The 18212-nt window shown below is 45.8% G+C and overlaps 1 protein-coding gene across 1 annotated transcript in view; it reads left to right on the top strand.

Moving 5' to 3' along the window:
• Nucleotides 1-14753: 14753 nt before the first annotated feature.
• CAPN8 (calpain 8) overlaps nt 14754-18212 on the top strand; it is an 83252-nt gene continuing 79793 nt past the window's right edge. Inside the window, exon 1 of the mRNA XM_030934930.1 lies at nt 14754-15072. Within this exon, the coding sequence (XP_030790790.1) occupies nt 14836-15072 (237 nt within the window). The 5' untranslated portion in view covers nt 14754-14835. The remainder of the gene's footprint in view (nt 15073-18212) is intronic.

Here is an 18212-nt window from a genome sequence, read left to right as displayed (position 1 = left end):
GCAAGGTATCTCTGATAGACTGAGAGAAGTACAGCCCTCTGGCCAAGGAAGTCAGGGGCTGGCTGCTGGGGGTGCAAGCACACCAGAGCTTGTGAGTTTGCAAACATACAGGGCTTCAAGGGGCATGGGCACTGATGTCATGTGCCACAGGAACCAGCCCCTTAGCTTGGTCAGTGACATGAGACCTGTGTGATCTGGCTTAAGAAGGTACCAGGGCCAATTAGATATTTCTCTTTTGGCAATTTAGACAGAAACACAAAGGAGTTATTTGCTAGTAGGTTGTGAGAGCTGTATTAGGCAAGTCACAAGAGGGTTGGAACTGGAGAGGATAGGCCATGGGGAAGTCCAAGTTGCACTGGAGCAAAAACAGTGAGTAATCAGCTGGATGCGGTGGCTCACGCCTGTAATCCCAGCACTTTGGAAGCCAGGTGGGCAGATCACTTGAGGTCAGGAGTTCGAGACCAGCCTCACTAACATTGTGAAACGTTGTCTCTACCAAAAATACAAAAATTAACTGGGCGTGGTGGTGGGTGCCTATAATCCCAGTTACTTGGGAGGCTGAGGCAGGAGAATCACATGAACCCTGGAGGTGGAGGTTGCAGTGAGCTGAGATCATGCCACTGCACTCCAGCCTGGGCGACAGAGTGAGATTTCAATTCAAAACAAACAAACAAAAAACAGTGAGTAGTCCAACGAGGCCAGTGGACAGCAGGACTGAATTAGACGGGTGACCAGAGCCGAAGCTTGCTAATGGGGGTGCAGCAGCGTAAGGACCCACCGTTTTGATGCTGAGGCTGCTGGAGCCATGTGCAGCCAACATTCAGCAGAATTCACTTGCTGATTTTGGGAGGCCTGGCACCATCAAGGCTCTGGTTCTTAGATTTCTTGCTCTCACATATTCATAACCTTACTTAATCCAACTTTCCATCTGCCCTATGCCTGACCTGCACCTGTACAGCTTAGTGTGACTGGAGTAAAGCACACAATCAAGGTGTGGTAGTTTTAAAAAATGCCCATAAATGATTTGGTATTCCTTACTTTAAGAGGTGGAGGTTAATTCCTCTTTTGAGAGTGGGCTGGACATAGCAATTTGCTTCTAATGAATAGAATAAACCTGAAGTGAGTAGACAACTTCAGAGACTAGATTGTAAAAAGCAGTTCCCTCTCTGATTTTTGTATCACTTACTTGTTGTGGAGGAAGTCAGCTGCTGTATCATGATGACATTGAAACAGCCTAAGGAGAGATCTACATAATGAAGAACTGAGGCCTCCCGCCCTTGGCCATGCGAGTGAGCCATCCTGATAGGAGATCCTCCCACCACAGCTGAGCCATCAGTTGACTATAGCTTCAGTCAGTATCTCATGAAAGTCTTGGAGGTCAGAACCACACAGCTAAATTCCCAAATTCCCTAGGCACTGAAATTGTAAGATAATAGATATTTGATGTTCTAAACCACTGAATTTGGGAAAATTTGTCATCTGCAAAAAATAAATAATATATGTGTTGATCTGTCTTACATTAAATTAATAGTCACTAACTCAACTGGCCCTTAATGCTACCTGGCAGCACCATGTCTTATCCATTTTTCAATATCACTTATTTTATTTTATTTAAAAAATTTTTTTTTTGAGGCAATGTTTCTTGCTTGTTTTCCAGGCTGGAGTGCAGTGGCATGATCAGCTCACTGCAACCTTCACCTCTTAGGTTCAAGTGATTCTCCTGCCTCAGCCTCCCAAGTAGCTGGGATTACAGGCATGCACTATACCTCCTGGCTAATTTTGTGTTTTTAGTAGAGATGGGGTTTCACCATGTTGGTCAGGCTGATCTCAAATTCTTGACCTCAGGTGATCCACCCCCCTTGGCCTCCCAAAGTGCTAGGATTACAGACATGAGCCACCGTGCCCAGCCAGATCACTTACTTTATACCTCCTCTCTCTCTCTCAAACCTCTAACACCTCTGCCCCATTCTCACTCTCAGCTAAAGCCCTTCACTCCCATTTCCATGAGAAAGGTCAAAGTGCTGAAAATAGAACTTCCCAAGGTCCCACTGTGACACCTATCCTCACACTGTATCTGCCATCTCCCCTGTGACAAGGGATGAACTATCTGTGCTCTTAGCTATGGCCAACCTCTCCCCTTGGGCTCTAGGTTTGATTTCCTCTTGGCCACTCAAAGACATCCCTCCTGAAATTCTTCCCCCTCTCTATTTCTAGGCGGAAAGAGCATCGACCCATGCCCAATTAGCTACTTACAGGTCAACTAAGAAGAGGACTGAGAGTTAACCATTGGATTGACCAACATCAAGACCACCTGGATATTGGCCAATGATTTTAACCTGAACATCTGCCTAGAGTGATGGTAAGAGAGAAAGGCAGGACAGAAATGAAGAGACAGTGAGAATACATACTACTTTCATGAAATTTTGTTGTAAAAAGAAAGGAAGAGGCCAGGCGTGGTGGCTCATGCCTGTAATCCTAGCCTGGCCAACATGGCAAAAACTCACCTCTACTAAAATTACAAAAATTAGCCAGGCATGGTGGCGTGAACCTATAATCCCAGCTACTCAGGAGGCTGAGGCAGGAGAATCACTGGAACCCCGGGGGCAGAGGCTGCAGTGAGCTGAGATCGTGCCACTGCATTCTAGCCTGGGTGATAGAGACTCCGTCTCAAGAAAAAAAAAAAAAAAAAAAAAAAAAGAAAGGAAGGAACAGGACAGGGGCATGGAGTCAAGAAAGATTAAACATTTTTTTTAAGGCAAGGGAAACTATAGCAAACTTGTATGGGAAAGAAAACGATCCAGTAGAGAAGGAGAAAACTGACAATGCAGGTGCATCTGTGGCCACTTGGCAGCAGGAACTGAGGGTGGGGAAGCGTGTGGTATAGTGACATGCCCAGCAAGAACAATCTCAAAGTACACTCGTAAGTCCCCATATTGCATATAGATCTCTGTGAAGGGTTGCATGATGAACTTGAGATAGACACAGTTCCTACCTTTATGGCCTTGTTTTCTAAGACTAGGTCAGAGGACTCTCCACTTTTATGCCATCTCTTTTCTATTATATTTATTTATTTATTTGAGACAGGGTCTCACTCTGTCACCTAGGCTGGAGTGCAGTGTCTATTTATGGGCATGATCATAGCTCACAGCAGTCTTGACCTCCTGGGCTCAAGCAATCCTCCCAACTCAGCCTCCTGAGTAGCTGGGACTACAGGTGTGTACCACGGCACCCAGTGAATTTCTTATTTTTTGTAGAGACAGCAGTTTTGCCATGTTGCCCTGGCTGGTCCTGAACTCGTGGGCTGAAGCTATCATCCCACCTTAGCCTCCCAAAGTGCTGGGATTATAGGCATGAGCCCCTGCACTCAGCCTGTCTCTTTTCTAGCCAGTAGTTTTCTTTCAGAGGAAATCAAAATGTCTCCCTATTTACACTAAATATAAGTCCTGAACTGTTTCAGCTTCTGGGGTAGGTGAGGTGAGGGTCTCTGTCAAATGCCAGTATTCAGAGGCATATAAGAAGTATTCACTGTTTTCCTCTATTCACAACAGATTTCGCTTCTGACACCAGATATGTGGGTTTTTCCCCCTCACCGAACAATTTTCCAACATCAGCTGGGTGTCCTACAAGTTAACTCGATTCTGACACTAATTGCCTGGAGTTACAACAAGTTAATGGCTCAGTCCTACAAGATCACCCCCACTTCAGAGTCCAGTCATAAGTGGTGGGTCCCCAGGTCACTCAAAACTTCTGTCTGACTTGGTTACAAATTGGTGGTTCCCACAACCTCCTCTTCATGTTCACTTATTTGCTAGAATAGTTCACAGAGAGCAAAAAGAAAAGTTACTAAGTTATGTGTTTATCATAACACGATGCAACTCAGGAACAGCCAGATGGGAGAGATACATAGGCATAGGGCAATGACATGATTTGGCTGTGTCACCACTCAGATGTCATCTTGAATTGTGGCTCCCACAATTCCCACATGTTGTGGGAGGTAATTTAATCATAAGTGCTGGTATTTCCCATGCTGTTTTCTTAATAGTGAATAAGTCTTATGAGATCTGGTGGTTTTATAACAAGGAGTTCCCCTGCACATGTCCTATTCTTGCCTGCCACCATGTAAGATGTTCCTTGCTCTTTGCCATGATTGTGAGGCCTCCCCAACCATGTAGAACTGTGAGTCCATTAAACCTCTTTCCTTTAGAAATTATGCAGTCTCGGGTATGCCTTTATTAGTAGCATGAGAACAGACTAATACAGGCAAGGTATGGGGAAAGGGGTGCAGAGCTTCCATGCCCTCTCTGGGCACACTACCCTCCCAGCGCCTCCATGAGTTCAGCAACCTGGAAGCTCTCTGAATTCTGTAGCTCAGGGATTTTTTTTTTTTTTTTTTTTTTTACCTGTGACCTTGCCCTCTCTCTCTCTCTCTCTCTCTCTCTCTCTCTCTCTCTCTCTCTCTCTCTCTCTCTCTCTCTCTCTGTGTGTGTGTGTGTGTAGATTTCTTTCTTTCTTTTTAAAAACTTTTATTTTAGGTTCGGGGGTACATGTGCAAGTGCTATGGCTTGGAGTTGTGTCCTCACCCAAATCTCATGTTGAACTGGAATTGCCAGTGTTGCAGGAGGGGCCTGGTGGGAGGTGACTGGATCATAGGAACAGTTTAATGGTTTAGCACCATCCCTCTAGTGCTGTTTTAAAAGTGTGTAGCACTCCCCCTTCCTCTTGCTCCCACTATGTAAGATGTGCTTGCTTCCCCTTTGCCTTCTACTGTGATTGTAAGTTTCCTGAGGCCTTGACAGAAGCAGAAGCCTATACAGCCTGCAGAACTGTGAGCCAATGAAACATCTTTTCTTTATAAATTATCCAGTTTCAGATACTTCTTTATAGCAGTGTGAGAATGGACTAATAAAAAAAAATTGGTACCAGAGAAGTGGGGCATTGCTATAAAGATACTTGAAAATGTGGAAGTGACTGAAACTGGGCAATGGGCAGAGGTTGGAAGAGTTTGGAGGGCTCAGAAGAAGAAAGGAAGATGAGGGAAAGTTTGGAGCTTCCTAGAAACTTGTTGAATTGTTGTGACCAAAATGCTGATAGTGATATGGACAATGAAGTCCAGGCTGAGGAGGTCTCAGATGGAGACCTCTCAGATGGAACTTATTGGAAACTGGGGTAAGGTCACTCTTGCTATGTGTTAGCAAAGAGACTGGCAGCATCATGCCCCTGCTCTAGACATCTGTGGAACTTGAGAGAGATAATTTAGGGTATCTGGCAGGAGAAATTTCTAAACAGCAAAACATTCAAGATGTGACTTGGCTGCTTGTAAAAACCTACAGTCATATGCCTAAGGAAATAAATATCTAAAACTAGAACTTTTATTTAAAAGAGAAGCAGAGCATAAAAGTTTGGAAAATTTGCAGCCTGGCCATGTGATAGAAAAAAAAATTTCAGAAGAGGAATTCAAGCCAGCTGCAGAAATTTGCATCAGTAAAGAGGAACTGAACGTTAATAGCAGAGACAATGGGGAAAATGCCTGGAAGGCATTTCAGCAAACTTCATGGCAGCCTCTCCCTTCATAGGCTCAGAGGCCTAGGAGGGAAGAATGGTTTTGTGGTCTGGACCCAGAGCCCCACTTCCCTGCACAACCTTGGGACAGTGCTTCCTGTGTCCTGGTGGCTCAAGCTCCAGATACACCTCAGGCAGCTGCTCCAGAGGGTGCAAGCTGCAAGCATTGGTGGCCTCCACATGGCATTAAGCCTGTGGGTGTGCAGAGGGTAAGAGTTAAGGCTTGGGAGCCTCTGCCTAGATTTCAGAAGATGTATGGAAATAGCTGGATGTCTAGGCAGAAGTCTGCTTCAGGAGTGGAGCCCTCATGGAAACCTCTACTAGGGTAGTGCAGAGGGGAAATGTGGAGTTGAAACCCCCATGCAGAGTCTCCAGTGCGGCACTGCCTAGTGGAGCTGTGAGAAGAGGACCAGCATCCTTCAGACCCCAGAATGGTAGATCCACCAACAGCTTGCAGTGTGCACCTGGAAAAGCCACGGGCACTCAATGCCCTTGAGAACAGCCATGGAAGCTGAGCCCTGCAGAGCCACAGGGACAGAGCTGCCTAAGGCCTTGGGAGCCTTAGGCCTTGTATCAGCATGGCCTGGATGTGAAACATAGAGTCAAAGGAGATTATTTCAGAGCTTTAAGATTCAATGACTGCCCTGCTGAGTTTCGGACCTGCATGGGGCCTATAGTTCCTTTGTTTTGGCCAGTTTCTCCCCTCTGGAAAGGAAGTATTTATCCAATGCCTATACCCCTATTGTATCTTGGAAGTAACTAACTTGTTTTTGATTTTACAGGCTTGTAGGGGTAAGGGACTTGCCTTATCTCAGATGAGACTTTGGACTGGACTTTTGAGTTAATGCTGAAATGAGTTAAAACTTGGGGAACTGTTGAGATGGGATAATTGTATTTTGCAATGTGAGAAGGACACAAAATTTGGGATAGGCCAGAGACAGAATATGGTTTGGATTTGTGTCTTCGCCAAAATCTCATGTCAATTTGTAATCCCCAATGTTGGAGAAGGGGCCTGGTGGGAGGTGATCAGATCATGGGGTGGTTTAATAGCACCACCCCCCTAGTGCTATCTTAAAAGTGTGTAGTACCTCCTCTCCACTTCCTCCTTCTCCCACTATGTAAGATGTGCTTGCTTCTCCTTTGTTTTCACCATGATTGTAAGTTTTCTGAGGCCTCCTCAGAAGCAGAAGCCTCTATAGCCTGCAGAACCATAAGCCAATTAAACAACTTTTCTTTATAAATTACTCAGTTTTAAGTATTTCTTTATAGCAATGTGAGAATGGACTAATACAGCAGGTTTGTTATATAGCTAAGCTCCTGTCATGGGGGTTTGTTGTACAGATTATTTCATCACCCAAGTACTAAGCCTAGTACTAAGTAGTTATTTTTTTTGTTCCTCTCCCTACTCCCACCCTCTACCTGCATGTAGGCCCCAGTGTCTGTTGTTCCCTTCTTTGTGTTCATGAGTTCTCATCACTTAGCTCCCACTTACAAGTGAGAACATGTGATATTTGGTATTCTTGCATTAGTTTGCTAAGGACAATAGCCTCTAGCTCCATCCAAGTTTTGGTAAAAGACATAATCTTGTTCTTTTTTATGGTTGCATAGTATTTCAGGGTGTATATGCACCACCACATTTTCTTTCTCCAACCTGTCATTGATGGGCATTTTGGTTGATTCCATGTTTTTGCTATTGTGAAAAGTGCTGCAAGAAACATTTGCATGCATGTATCTTTATGGCAGAATGATTTATATTCTTCTGGGTATATACCCAGTAATGAGATTACTGGATCAAATGATAGTTCTGTTTTTAGTTCTTTGTCACTCAGGGATTTTTATCTCATAGGCATGATGGATTATCAACCTAGTCACCAGCTCCTCTCCCCTGCCTGGAGGATGGGGAGTGGGGCTGAAAGTTTCAAGCTCTTTCTTTCCTTCTTTCCTTCTTTTTTCCCTCTTTCTTTCTTTCTTTCTTTCTTTCTTTCTTTCTTTCTTTCTTTCTTTCTTCTTTCTTCTTTCTTTCTTTCTTTCTTTCTTTCTTTCTTTCTTTCTTTCCTTCTCTCTCTCTCTCTCTCTCTTTCTTTCTTTCTTTTTCTCCTTTTTCTTTTCTTTCTTTTCTTTTGTTTCTGAGACAGGGTGTTTCTCTGTTGCCTAGGCTGGAGTACAGTGGCATGAACATGGCCCACTACAACCTCAATCGCCTGGGCCCAAGAGATCCTCTTGCCTTGGTTTCCTGAGTAGCTGGGACTACAGGTGTGTACCACTATGTCCAGCTAGTTTATTATTTTTTATTTTTAGTACAGATGTCATCTCACTATGTTGCCCAGGCTGGCCCTGAACTCCTGGGCTGAAGTGATCCTTTTACCTTGGCCTCTCAAAGTTCTGGGATTACAGTTGTGAGGCACCTTGCTTGGCTTTTTCTAAGCTTTTAATCATGGCTTGTTCTTTCTGGTGACTAGCTCGCATTCAAGAGCCCACCAAGAGTCACCTTATTAGAACAAAAGACTCTTCTATTCCCAGGAAATTCCAGGGATTTAGGAGATCTGTGTCAGGAACTGGAGTCAAAGACCAAATATTACAACAAAAGATGCTCCTATCACATTTATCAGCCAGGAAATTACAAAGATTTTAGAAGCTTTGTGCCAGGAACTGAGGACAAAGACCAAAATACATATTTCTTATTATATAATAGGATCACAAGAAGTATCCTGGCTGTGTCTTCCCTTCCTCCACACTCATCCTCAGTTTCTGGGACTCACAGAGGAGGGAAACTTGGGAACTCCTCTCCCTACCTGCCCAGCCCCAGTGCCACTACCTGAATTAAGCCATCATTGATTCTTGCTTGTTTCACAGCAACTGTACCCTAACTATAGAGAAGAAGTCCACACCCATTTAGGATGGCATTCAAGGCCCCCAGTGTTTTTCCTCTTGTTGTTTGCCTCCTGCCTCACTCCAGGAGTGAGTGATCTAGAAAAATCTCATTCTAGATAATTAATATTCTCTTGGTACTGTGTGCAGAGCTGTTCCTTATTGCCATTTTCTTACTGTTCCCCTTGCCTCCAATGCCCTTTTTACACAGCCTTCTTTCAAAATCCTCATCATCCTTCAAGCACCTTATGCTACAGATCTAACTGGAAGGCCACCTCCTCCATGAAGCCTTCCTTATCACTCACCATCCTCAGAATCAACCACTCTTTCTTTGAGCACTGCCCGGTCTTTCCATTGCATGGAAGTTCTTTGTGGGCAGGCATAGTGTCTATTTGTCTTTCGGTTCTTTCTTTTCTTTTCTTTTCTTTTCTTTTTTATTTTTCTTGAGACACGGTCTTGCTGTGTCACCCAGGTTGCAGTGCAGTGGCACGATCTCAGCTCTCTGAAACTTCCACCTCCCAAGTTCAAGTGATTCTCCTGCCTCAGCCTCTTGAGTAGCTGGTATTACAGGCGCCTGCCACCATGCCTGGCTAATTTTTTGAATTTTTTGTAGAGATGGGGTATCACCATGTTGCTCAGGCTGGTCTGGAACTCCTGGGCTCAAGTCATCTGCCTGCTTTGGCCTCCCAAAGTGCTGGGATTACAGGCCTAAGCAAATGCATCTGGCCTCTATTTGTCCTTTTATCTTCCTGCCAGCATTGACCCCTGCCCAGTGGAGTGTTGGCACAGAGATGGCTTGCAGATGGAGGGCTGAGTGAATCACTGGATTTCTTCCTTTTAGGCATCACGTCTCACAGCCTACTGCCCAGATCGGGTCTCGCTGTTGGTATGTGTTGGTAGTGTGCCTTAAAAAGAGCATGGGATTTAAAATCAGAAGACTTGGGCTCAAGTTTGCTACTTGAGTGACCTTGGGTAGCCTGACAATATGATCTTTCTTACAGACTTATCATGAATCTCTAGACAGCCATGGCAGGAAAGTGCTATGTAGACCTTGCATTCTATTCAAATGTGAGTTTTTGCAGCATTACTTAGTCATACCAGGTCAACAGGATCTGTAGGCCTCTAGGGGACAGTCTCAGCTGGCCTTCCAACTAGGTTTGACTGAGCTCTTTCCTGCCAGGATGAAGGCCTGAGGTGTGACCCCTAAGATGCCATGAGCGATCCTGCAGACCTGGAGAGAGAATGAGCCTGCACACCTCAACTCATCCAGACTTCTGGTTAGGTAGGGTTCACTCTTACAGCTCTATGCATGTGCCAGGCACTTGATATCCTGGGCAGATGGGAAGTCAATCTTTTCCTTAGAGACCACCTACCAATGCTTGAATCATAGCCAGCCTTCCCCTCTGCAATGTCTTTTTTTCTTCTTTTCAATTTTAAAATTGAGATATAACTCACATAACATAAACATCACCAAAGTGCACATTTAAAGTGTGATATTTATTTATTTATTTGAGACAGGTCTCACTTGTTCATCCAAATTGGAGTACAGTGGTGCAATCCTAGCTCACGGCAGCCTCAACCTCCTGGGCTCAAGTGATGCTCCCAGCTCAGCCTGACAAAGTGCTGGGATTATGGTTGTAAGCCACTGCCTGGTCTAAAGTGTGATTTTCAGTTGTGCAACCATCACCACCATCTCATTCCATAATAGTTTCATCATCCCAAAAAGAAACCTTGTAACTATTAGCAGTCAGCCCCACTTCCCAATCCCTGGCAACCACTACTCTACTTTCTTTCTCTATGGCTTTGCAATTCTAGGCATTTCATAAAACTGGAATCATACAATGTATGGCCTTTTGTCATTAGCTTCTTTTACTTTGCATGTCTTTAAGGTCCATCTATGTTGTAGCATGTAACAGTATTTCACTCCTTTTATTGACTCCTTTTATGATTGAATCATATTCCATCATATGCATATAACACATTTTGTTTATCCATTTGTCCATTGATGGGCATTTAGGTTGTTTCCACTTTTTGGCTATTATGAATAATGCTCCTATGGGCATTTATGTGCACGTTTTTATGTAGACATATGTTTTCAATTCTCTTTCAATCCTTGAAGTAGGATATTACTCAGAGTTACTGTGTAATTCTTTGTTTAGCACTTTGAGGAACTGCTGGACTGCTTTCCAAAACAGCTGCACCATTTTACATTCCCACCAGCAACGTATGAGAGCTCTGTAATCCTCTTGACACAGGATTCAACCTCTGCTTGCCTTAGCATTCTGAAATTGTCAGGCCCAAGAGAGAGAATTCTGCAGTTAGCTTTCACCCATCTTTTTCCTGAAGTTATAGTTATGCAAGACAACAAGCTTTGCCAACTTTAATCATCTGAAAAGAACACTTGGACCCCTGGGTGCAACAAGGGTGATTTGTCTTCCTTTCTAAGGGGACAATACAGCCTTGATCCTTTTGACTGAGAGGAGCCATGTATGGATACAGCTCAGCATCCCCACTTGGCTGGTGTGCACAGAGAAGAGGCAGCACTCACCCGGGCTGTTTGCCGAGAAGTCTTATTAAGGAGATGCTGCCAGGCGTGTGTTAGGTGTGTCTGCACACCCTCATCAGCCTTTAGTGGATCCTCAGGCTGCTTGGCAAGGAGCTGGCACTGGCTCCTGTGGTGCCTGGTGTGTGAGACTGGAGAGAGATCTGTCCAGATGGACAGAGACAATGGCTACAGGCTACTTCCTCCTGGGTACCTGACTGGAGAACACGTAGACATTTGCTGTCTGCTCACAAGGCACTGGGGAGCAGAGACTTCTCAACTCCACTTGTTGTTTTTTTGTGCCTGGGTACACTAGGGCTCTATTTGCAGTGGCTCAGACCTGCCAGCCTCAATGAGGAAGGGTTTGTTTGTGCAGGATCTGGATGTGGGTGCGAGGTAATTCAGGCAGGTGGGGTGGGAAGGAGATTGCTAACCCCAAAAGAGCTCCTTTGTGCAGAAGAAAAATTACCAACTGTGCTTATTCTGAGACTGGGTGGAGGAAGGGCTTGCTCATTTTAGTCAGTCTAAGGGGAATGTTTCTGGGAGGTGCAGGGGAGAAAGAGGCAAGAAAAACAATCCCATAGGATACTTGTTAATGAACTAATGACTCTGTCGGAAGGTGTCAAGTTCATTATACCCGGTGCACATTTATCCACAGCACATCTCATAACTATAGGTGTTCATTCATGCAACAAATATTTATTGAGTTCTTACTGTGTTCCAGGAGCTTTCTAGGGTTCAGGAATACAACAATGAGTAAAACTAACAGGGGTAATTACCCTCTTGAAGATCAAAGCCTTGTGGGGTGGAGAGACATTAATTAAATGATTGCAGGAATTGGTGTGGGGCAGGATCTTGCAGGTTGCTATGAGAGCGTATAAGAGGGGAAATGGCTTAGTATGAGTGTGGAGTTGTCCAGAAAACCTCTCCTGGGGCACCGAGGTCTACTGGATGAAGAGGGCTGGGGTGGGGAGAAGAACATTTCAGGTAGAGGACACAGCAGATGTCAAGCCCTGAAGCGGTACAGAACACAACATTCCAGGAATGGAAAGAAAGCCAGGAGGGGAGAATGGAGCAGGAGGAAAGTTGGGCAGGGCCAGCTGCTCGAGGTCTAGTGGGCTGTGCAAAAGCCCCCTTGCTCTTCTCCCAGGAGCAGTGGGCAGCCATTGGGGGTTTTAAGCTTGGCAGTGACACAGCCAAGATTTGCAATGACCATTCTGTATTGACTGAATGGAGTTGTGGTTCTGGTTTTTGGGGTGGTTGGGGCCACCCAAGTGAGACAGGGTCAACTGTGTGGGCTGGTGAAAATGTAACTGTGAACACGGGATGAGCTTAATAGTGGGCAGATGTGGAATCAAGGGGAATGTGATGTTGAGGGAAGGAAGACAGGGTCCCCAAGGGGCCGTGGACCATAGTTTTCTGAGGCTAGTTTTAGCCTCTGAAGGCCATTTTGGCCTTGAATTTCTTTTCTTTCTTTCTTTTTCTTTTTTTTTCTTTCTTTCTTTCTTCTTTCGTCGGGAGGGTCGGGGCGGAGGGAGGGAGGGAGGGAGGAGGAGGAGGGAGGGAGGGGGGAGGGGGGAGGGGGGGGAGGAGGGGGGCGGGAGGGGTTGGGAGGCGGGAGGGGGGGTTCGGATGTAGGGTAGGAGTGGACGCCTTCTTGAGGTCTGTCAGTAGCCCTTTTTCTTCCTCATTCCTTCCTCCTTCCTTCCTTCCTCCTTTCCTTCCTTCCTTCTTCTTCCTTCCTTCCTTCCTTCCTTCCTTCCTTCCTTCTTTCTTTCCTTCTTTTTCAGACAGGGTTTCATCACTTTGTCACCCAGGCTGGTGTGGGTGACTCACTACAGCCTTGACCTGACCTCCTGGGCTCAAGCAATCCTCCTACCTCAGCTTCTTGAGTAACTGGGACTACAGGCATGCACCACCATACCCAGCTAATTTTTTCATTTTTTTTTTTTAGGAGACTGGGTCTTGTTATGTTGCCCAGGTTGCTCTTGAACTCCTGGGCTCAAGCGATCCTCCTGCCCCTCCCAAAGTGCTGAGATTATAGACCTGAGCCACCATGCCTGGCCTGGCCTTGAATTTCTGATGAAACCTGGGAAACCACATGTTTTTCTGAACACCTGGGGAGCAACCCTTCTTTCTGCTTGCTCAGACCTACCCACCTAGCTAAGTGCTTAACACATGGACTGTCACTGGCTTAGAAGATCAGAGTTGGAGGCCTCAGAGGTCGGCTGGTCCAGAGCTTCTCAGTGGGCAGCCCTGGATCCTTGTATTAGCATCATCTCTGGGGTAATGGTTTGAAAACTACAGATTCCTGGGTCTTACTTCAGACCTCCTGAATTATAACTCTTTTTTTGGGGGGGGATGGGGGTGGAGGATTTGTGGTAGCACCTATTAAGGAATCAGCATTTTGAGCGAGTGCTCCGAGGGATTCTTCTGCACACGGTATTTGTTTCCTGCATCTTCTGTAACAAATAACCACAGATGTGGTGGCTCAGAACAACATACATGTATTCTCTCACCAGTCTGGAGGCCAGAAGTCCCAACGCTGTGAAGTCGACGTGTCGGCAGGCCCACACTCCTCCAGCGGCTCTAGGGGAGAATCCATTCTTGCCCCTTCCAGTTCCTGTGGCTGCTGGTGTTCCCTGGAGTGGGGCAGGATCTCACTAACCTCTGTCTGCCTCATCTCATCGCTTCTCCTTTTTGTCTATTGTCAAATCTTCCTCTGCCTTCCTCTTATGAGGACACTTGTGTATTTAGGGTCAGGATAATCTTCTCATCTCGAGATCCTTAACTTAGTCATAGCAGCAAAAACCCTTTTCCCAGATAAGGGACTATTTACAGGTTCTCAAGATGAGGACTTGGTATCTTTGGGGGACCATTTTCTAGTGTGCCACAAACACCGAAGTTCAAAAAGCATTGATGTGGTTGACATTCTTTGGGTAGACCAGATGTAGGAAACTGCAGCCCAGAGAGAAGTGACTAATCCAAGGTCATACAGCTTGTAACTCACTTCTGAGATTGGAATCAAGGCTCCTGATTCCAAGGCCTCTCTGGGAATCCTGGCTCCAAGGAATAGTGATACCTGACATTCACTGAATGTTACTTCCATACTGTTCTAAGCAGATGACATGTACTATCTTGTCACTCTTCCAAACAACCCTTTGAGGTAGGGTCTCCTATGATCTTCCAGTTTATACATAAAAAAGTTTAGGAGAAAAGAGGTTAAATAACTTGCTCAACATGACAGAGTGAATTACTGGGGGAGCCAGGATAGAAACCGAGGCAGTCAGAGGCCAAAGCCTTCACTCACAGGTGGAACCTCCTCCAGTAGGGCTTATTTCAAATCTGGCCTATGAATCACCACTCTCTGATATTTTTTGCTTTCCTAGGAAATATGGACCCAAACTTTTCTGGCAGGAAAGGAGGGCCCTGTAGTAACCACTTGCCTTCTTCCTGCTCAGAGCCATGCCTCCAATTCCTTGGTGAATGTTTGCTTCAAGCTGCACAATGAGCCTTCTTACTCAGTCAATGGGCTTGATGCAAGGCAAGCGGATCTTGCAAAGAGGTGTGTGGAGGGGATGCCGGGGTGGGGGTAAAGATGCTAATGGCCTGGGATGGGCCCTGGAAGGTTCCCATACCCCAAATTATTTGCAAAAGGCAGAAGAAGAAGGTGGGGCAGATTGGCCTGGACCTTGGGTACATATTTGTCCCTAACCATGACTCACTTCCTTCTGGAACAGGGCCTCAGGTGAAATGTTTGTCTGCTCCACCTCCCTTAGTGCCTTATAGCTCCCCTCCCAGTGGAGCAGGTGTCTGAGAGTACGGTGCGGCCTTGCCCTTCTGTCCACCCTACAGAGTCCACGGCCATGGCAGCCCAGGTGGCTGGTGTATCTAGGCAGCGGGCTGCCGCTCAAGGTCTTGGCTCCAACCAAAAGGCTTTGAAATACTTGGGCCAGGATTTCAAGACCCTGAGGCAACAGTGCTTGGACTCAGGGGTCCTGTTTAAGGACCCCGAATTCCCGGCATGTCCATCAGCTTTGGGCTACAAGGATCTTGGACCAGGCTCTCCACAAACTCAAGGCATCGTCTGGAAGCGGCCCACGGTAAGGAAGCGGGCTCGCTGTTGAGTGACATACAGGGTGGAGGGGCCTTACATCTGATCAGGAGGAACTGAGGGAGAAGTTGAGGCTGTGGATCCTAAGTGTCTGGATCTCACATTTCAGACCCTCCACCACCACCTTTTTTTTTTTTTTTTTTTTTTTTTTTTGAGACAGAGTCTTGCTTTGTTGCCCAGGCTGGAGTGCAATGGCATGATCTCAGCTCACCACAACCTCCACCTCTTGGGTTCAAGTGATTCTCCTGCTTCAGCCACCCGAGTAGCTGGGATTACAGGCATGTGCCACCATGTCTGGCTAATTTTGTATTTTTAGTAGAGATGGGGTTTCTCTATGTTGGTCAGGCTGGTCTCAAACTCCCGACCTCAGGTGATCCACCCACCTTGGCCTCCCAAAGTGCTGGGATAGCAGGTGTGAGCCACTGTGCCTGGACCCCCCCACCATCTTTTGAACTCTTTTTTTTTTTTTTTGAGACAGAGTCTCACTCTGTCACCCAGCTGGAGTGCAGTGGTGCGATCACAGCCCACTGCAGCCTCAACCTTCCTGGGCTTAGGTGATTTTCCTGCCTCAACCTCCCAAGTAGCTGGGATTACAGGCACGTGCCACCATACCCGGCTAATGTTTATATATTTTTGTAGAGACAGGGTTGTGCTGTGTTGCCCAGGGTGGTCTTGAACTCCTGGGCTTAAGCCATCTGCCCACTTTAGCCTCCCAAAGTGTTAGGATTACAGATGTGAGCCACCATAGCCGGCCTGAACTCTTGTTCAGAGGCAGTGAGGTATAGAGAGAAGAGCATGGATGAACTTTGAAACTAGGTAAGTTAGATCTGAATCCTAGCCCTGCCTGTGTTGTCTTGGGCAGGTAAACTCTGTGAGCTTTAGTTTTCTCATCTGTAAAATGGCATTTACTGGCACCTTATTTTTCGGGGTTGGTATGAGAATTAGAGATAAATCTCAGGGCATAGTGCCCAGAACATAATAGATGCAGAATACATAGTTGTTATTAATGCATATGGTCCCTGGACCAGTGCACAATGGAACAACTCAGTGCTGGATGCAGTCAGCCCGCTGGTAAATTGTGACAACGTTATTGCTGAAAGGTTCACGGTTGCTCAAGGTCATGAATTGACATTATTCCATCAGGGCTGGTGAGTGGAGAGGTGGGAGCTGGGGCTCTGGGGATGCAGAAGGAAGGCAGGGGCTCCTAGATGTAGTTACTGATACTACCCAAAGCTCAAGGGCAAGGGGTGGAGAATGGTCCTCCCAAAACCTCGGCCCATGACCTATCACTATGTGACCCTTGTCAAGTGATTCAACCTCAGGGTTGAGAACCTCCCCCATACAGAGTGGTTGTGAGAATTGAGCTCATCCATACAAAGTGCTCTGTTCAACAGAGCTCGTAGCAATGTCTCAGGAGCGGGACTATGAAACGACCTGGGCACCTTTTGTCTTCTAAGCCATGATAGGGAAATCAAGTCAGGGTTCCTATTTTCTTGGCAGTGGTTGAAACAGGAAGATAAAGGGAGAGCACTTCTTCTAAAATGGTCAAAATCACTAACTCCAGCTACCTCTACCCTTTTTGCTTTGATCCTGCTGATTTTGCGCAACAGTTTTCATCTCTGAGAATAACTCCTTGGCCATGCTGCCCTCCCACCCACCGTGGTTCATCTTCCCATTCCTCTCTGAAATCTATGAAGTTACTGGGTATGTTGATAAAATCCAGATTGGGAGTTATGATTTTATATTCTAATTTCAAGACGGCCACATTTCATTTCAACGGACAGTTTTCTTGGGCTTCCGATTTGTGCCAGGCATGGGCTCTGCACTGATTGGGAAGGTGGTCAGGGAGAAACTGAGGAATGGGCTGTGGTCTCAGCTCTGATGGAAAGTGTGGGGAGACACAGATGTGAATAAAGGACTGATGCCCAAGGCAGAATGAAGTAAGAACTCTACAGAGGCATAAATGATGGGCCATGGGAACCTGGGTTGTCACCACTGGGTGGTGAAAAGCCTTAGGGAGGGGTACCATTGCAGATCCCAAGGGTCTTGGGGTAGGGGAAGGAGGGGGAGAAAAATTTCCTTTAGAGACCAAAGTCAGGTATCAGTTAACCTTTGCTTAATTTTTCTCCTTTCTTTGATATCCTTAGAGACTTTACCTCCTTAACCACATAGCCTGTTCTTCCCCAAACCGTGTCTTCACCTGTTCTCATGGTCTGTGGAAATTCGGTAATTGTAGACTGGATGTGCTGATTTGTGGCTGTCAATGGAGGAAGTAAAATTCAGAGCATGAGGCAGTGGAACCTGAGTAACGTGGAAGGTGCAATTGAAGGGCTCCTATTTGGAGTATTCAAGTGCGTGTTGAGTAAATGAATGTGTGTTAAAATTTAACCTCTCCATCCTTAATCATCAGTGAAAAATGATCACACAGCTGCTTTTGGGCAGGCTTATGCTCACATACCACAAGGTTACATGAAAGAATGCAGACTTATCCTCTAAGATCTTACAGGTTATTGAATAGATTCCTGAATCAGTAAAGATTCTGATCCTATCTCTATGAGGAACATGCACTGAACGCTGAGAAAATTAGCCTGTTCCTAAATGGTTCATTATTATTTTTTCCTCCCGAGAGGCCTTTCAGGGGTTTGCAAACAGATCGGGGTATCCAGAAATGTGGTGCATTATAAGTTTACTTGTTGCATTTACTTATTTATTTTTAAATTGTGGTATGATACACATAACATACAATTTGCCATCTTAACCACTTCTAAATGCACAGTTCAGTGGCATTAAGTACATTCCCATTGCTATGCAACCATCACCACCCTCCATCACCAGAAATTTTTTTATCTTGCAAAACAGAAACTAAATACACATTTAAAAACTTCCCATTCATTCTTCCCCCAATTTCTTTCCTTTTCTTTTTTCTTTTTTCTTTTTTTTGAGATGGAGTTTCTCTCTGTTGCCAAGGCTGGAGTGCAGTGGCGCAATCTCGGCTCACTTGCAACCTCTGCCTCCTGAGTTCAAGCGATTCTCCTGCCTCAGCCTCCCAAGTAGCTGGGATTACAGGCGCCCGCCACTATGCCCGGCTTATTTTTTGTATTTTTAGTAGAGATGGAGTGTTGCCATGTT

The sequence above is a fragment of the Rhinopithecus roxellana genome, chromosome 8, assembly GCF_007565055.1.
Source record: "Rhinopithecus roxellana isolate Shanxi Qingling chromosome 8, ASM756505v1, whole genome shotgun sequence".
NCBI classification, from domain to species: domain Eukaryota; kingdom Metazoa; phylum Chordata; class Mammalia; order Primates; family Cercopithecidae; genus Rhinopithecus; species Rhinopithecus roxellana.
Note: the sequence above shows the minus strand (reverse complement) of the source record. Positions and strands in the feature narration are given on the sequence as shown.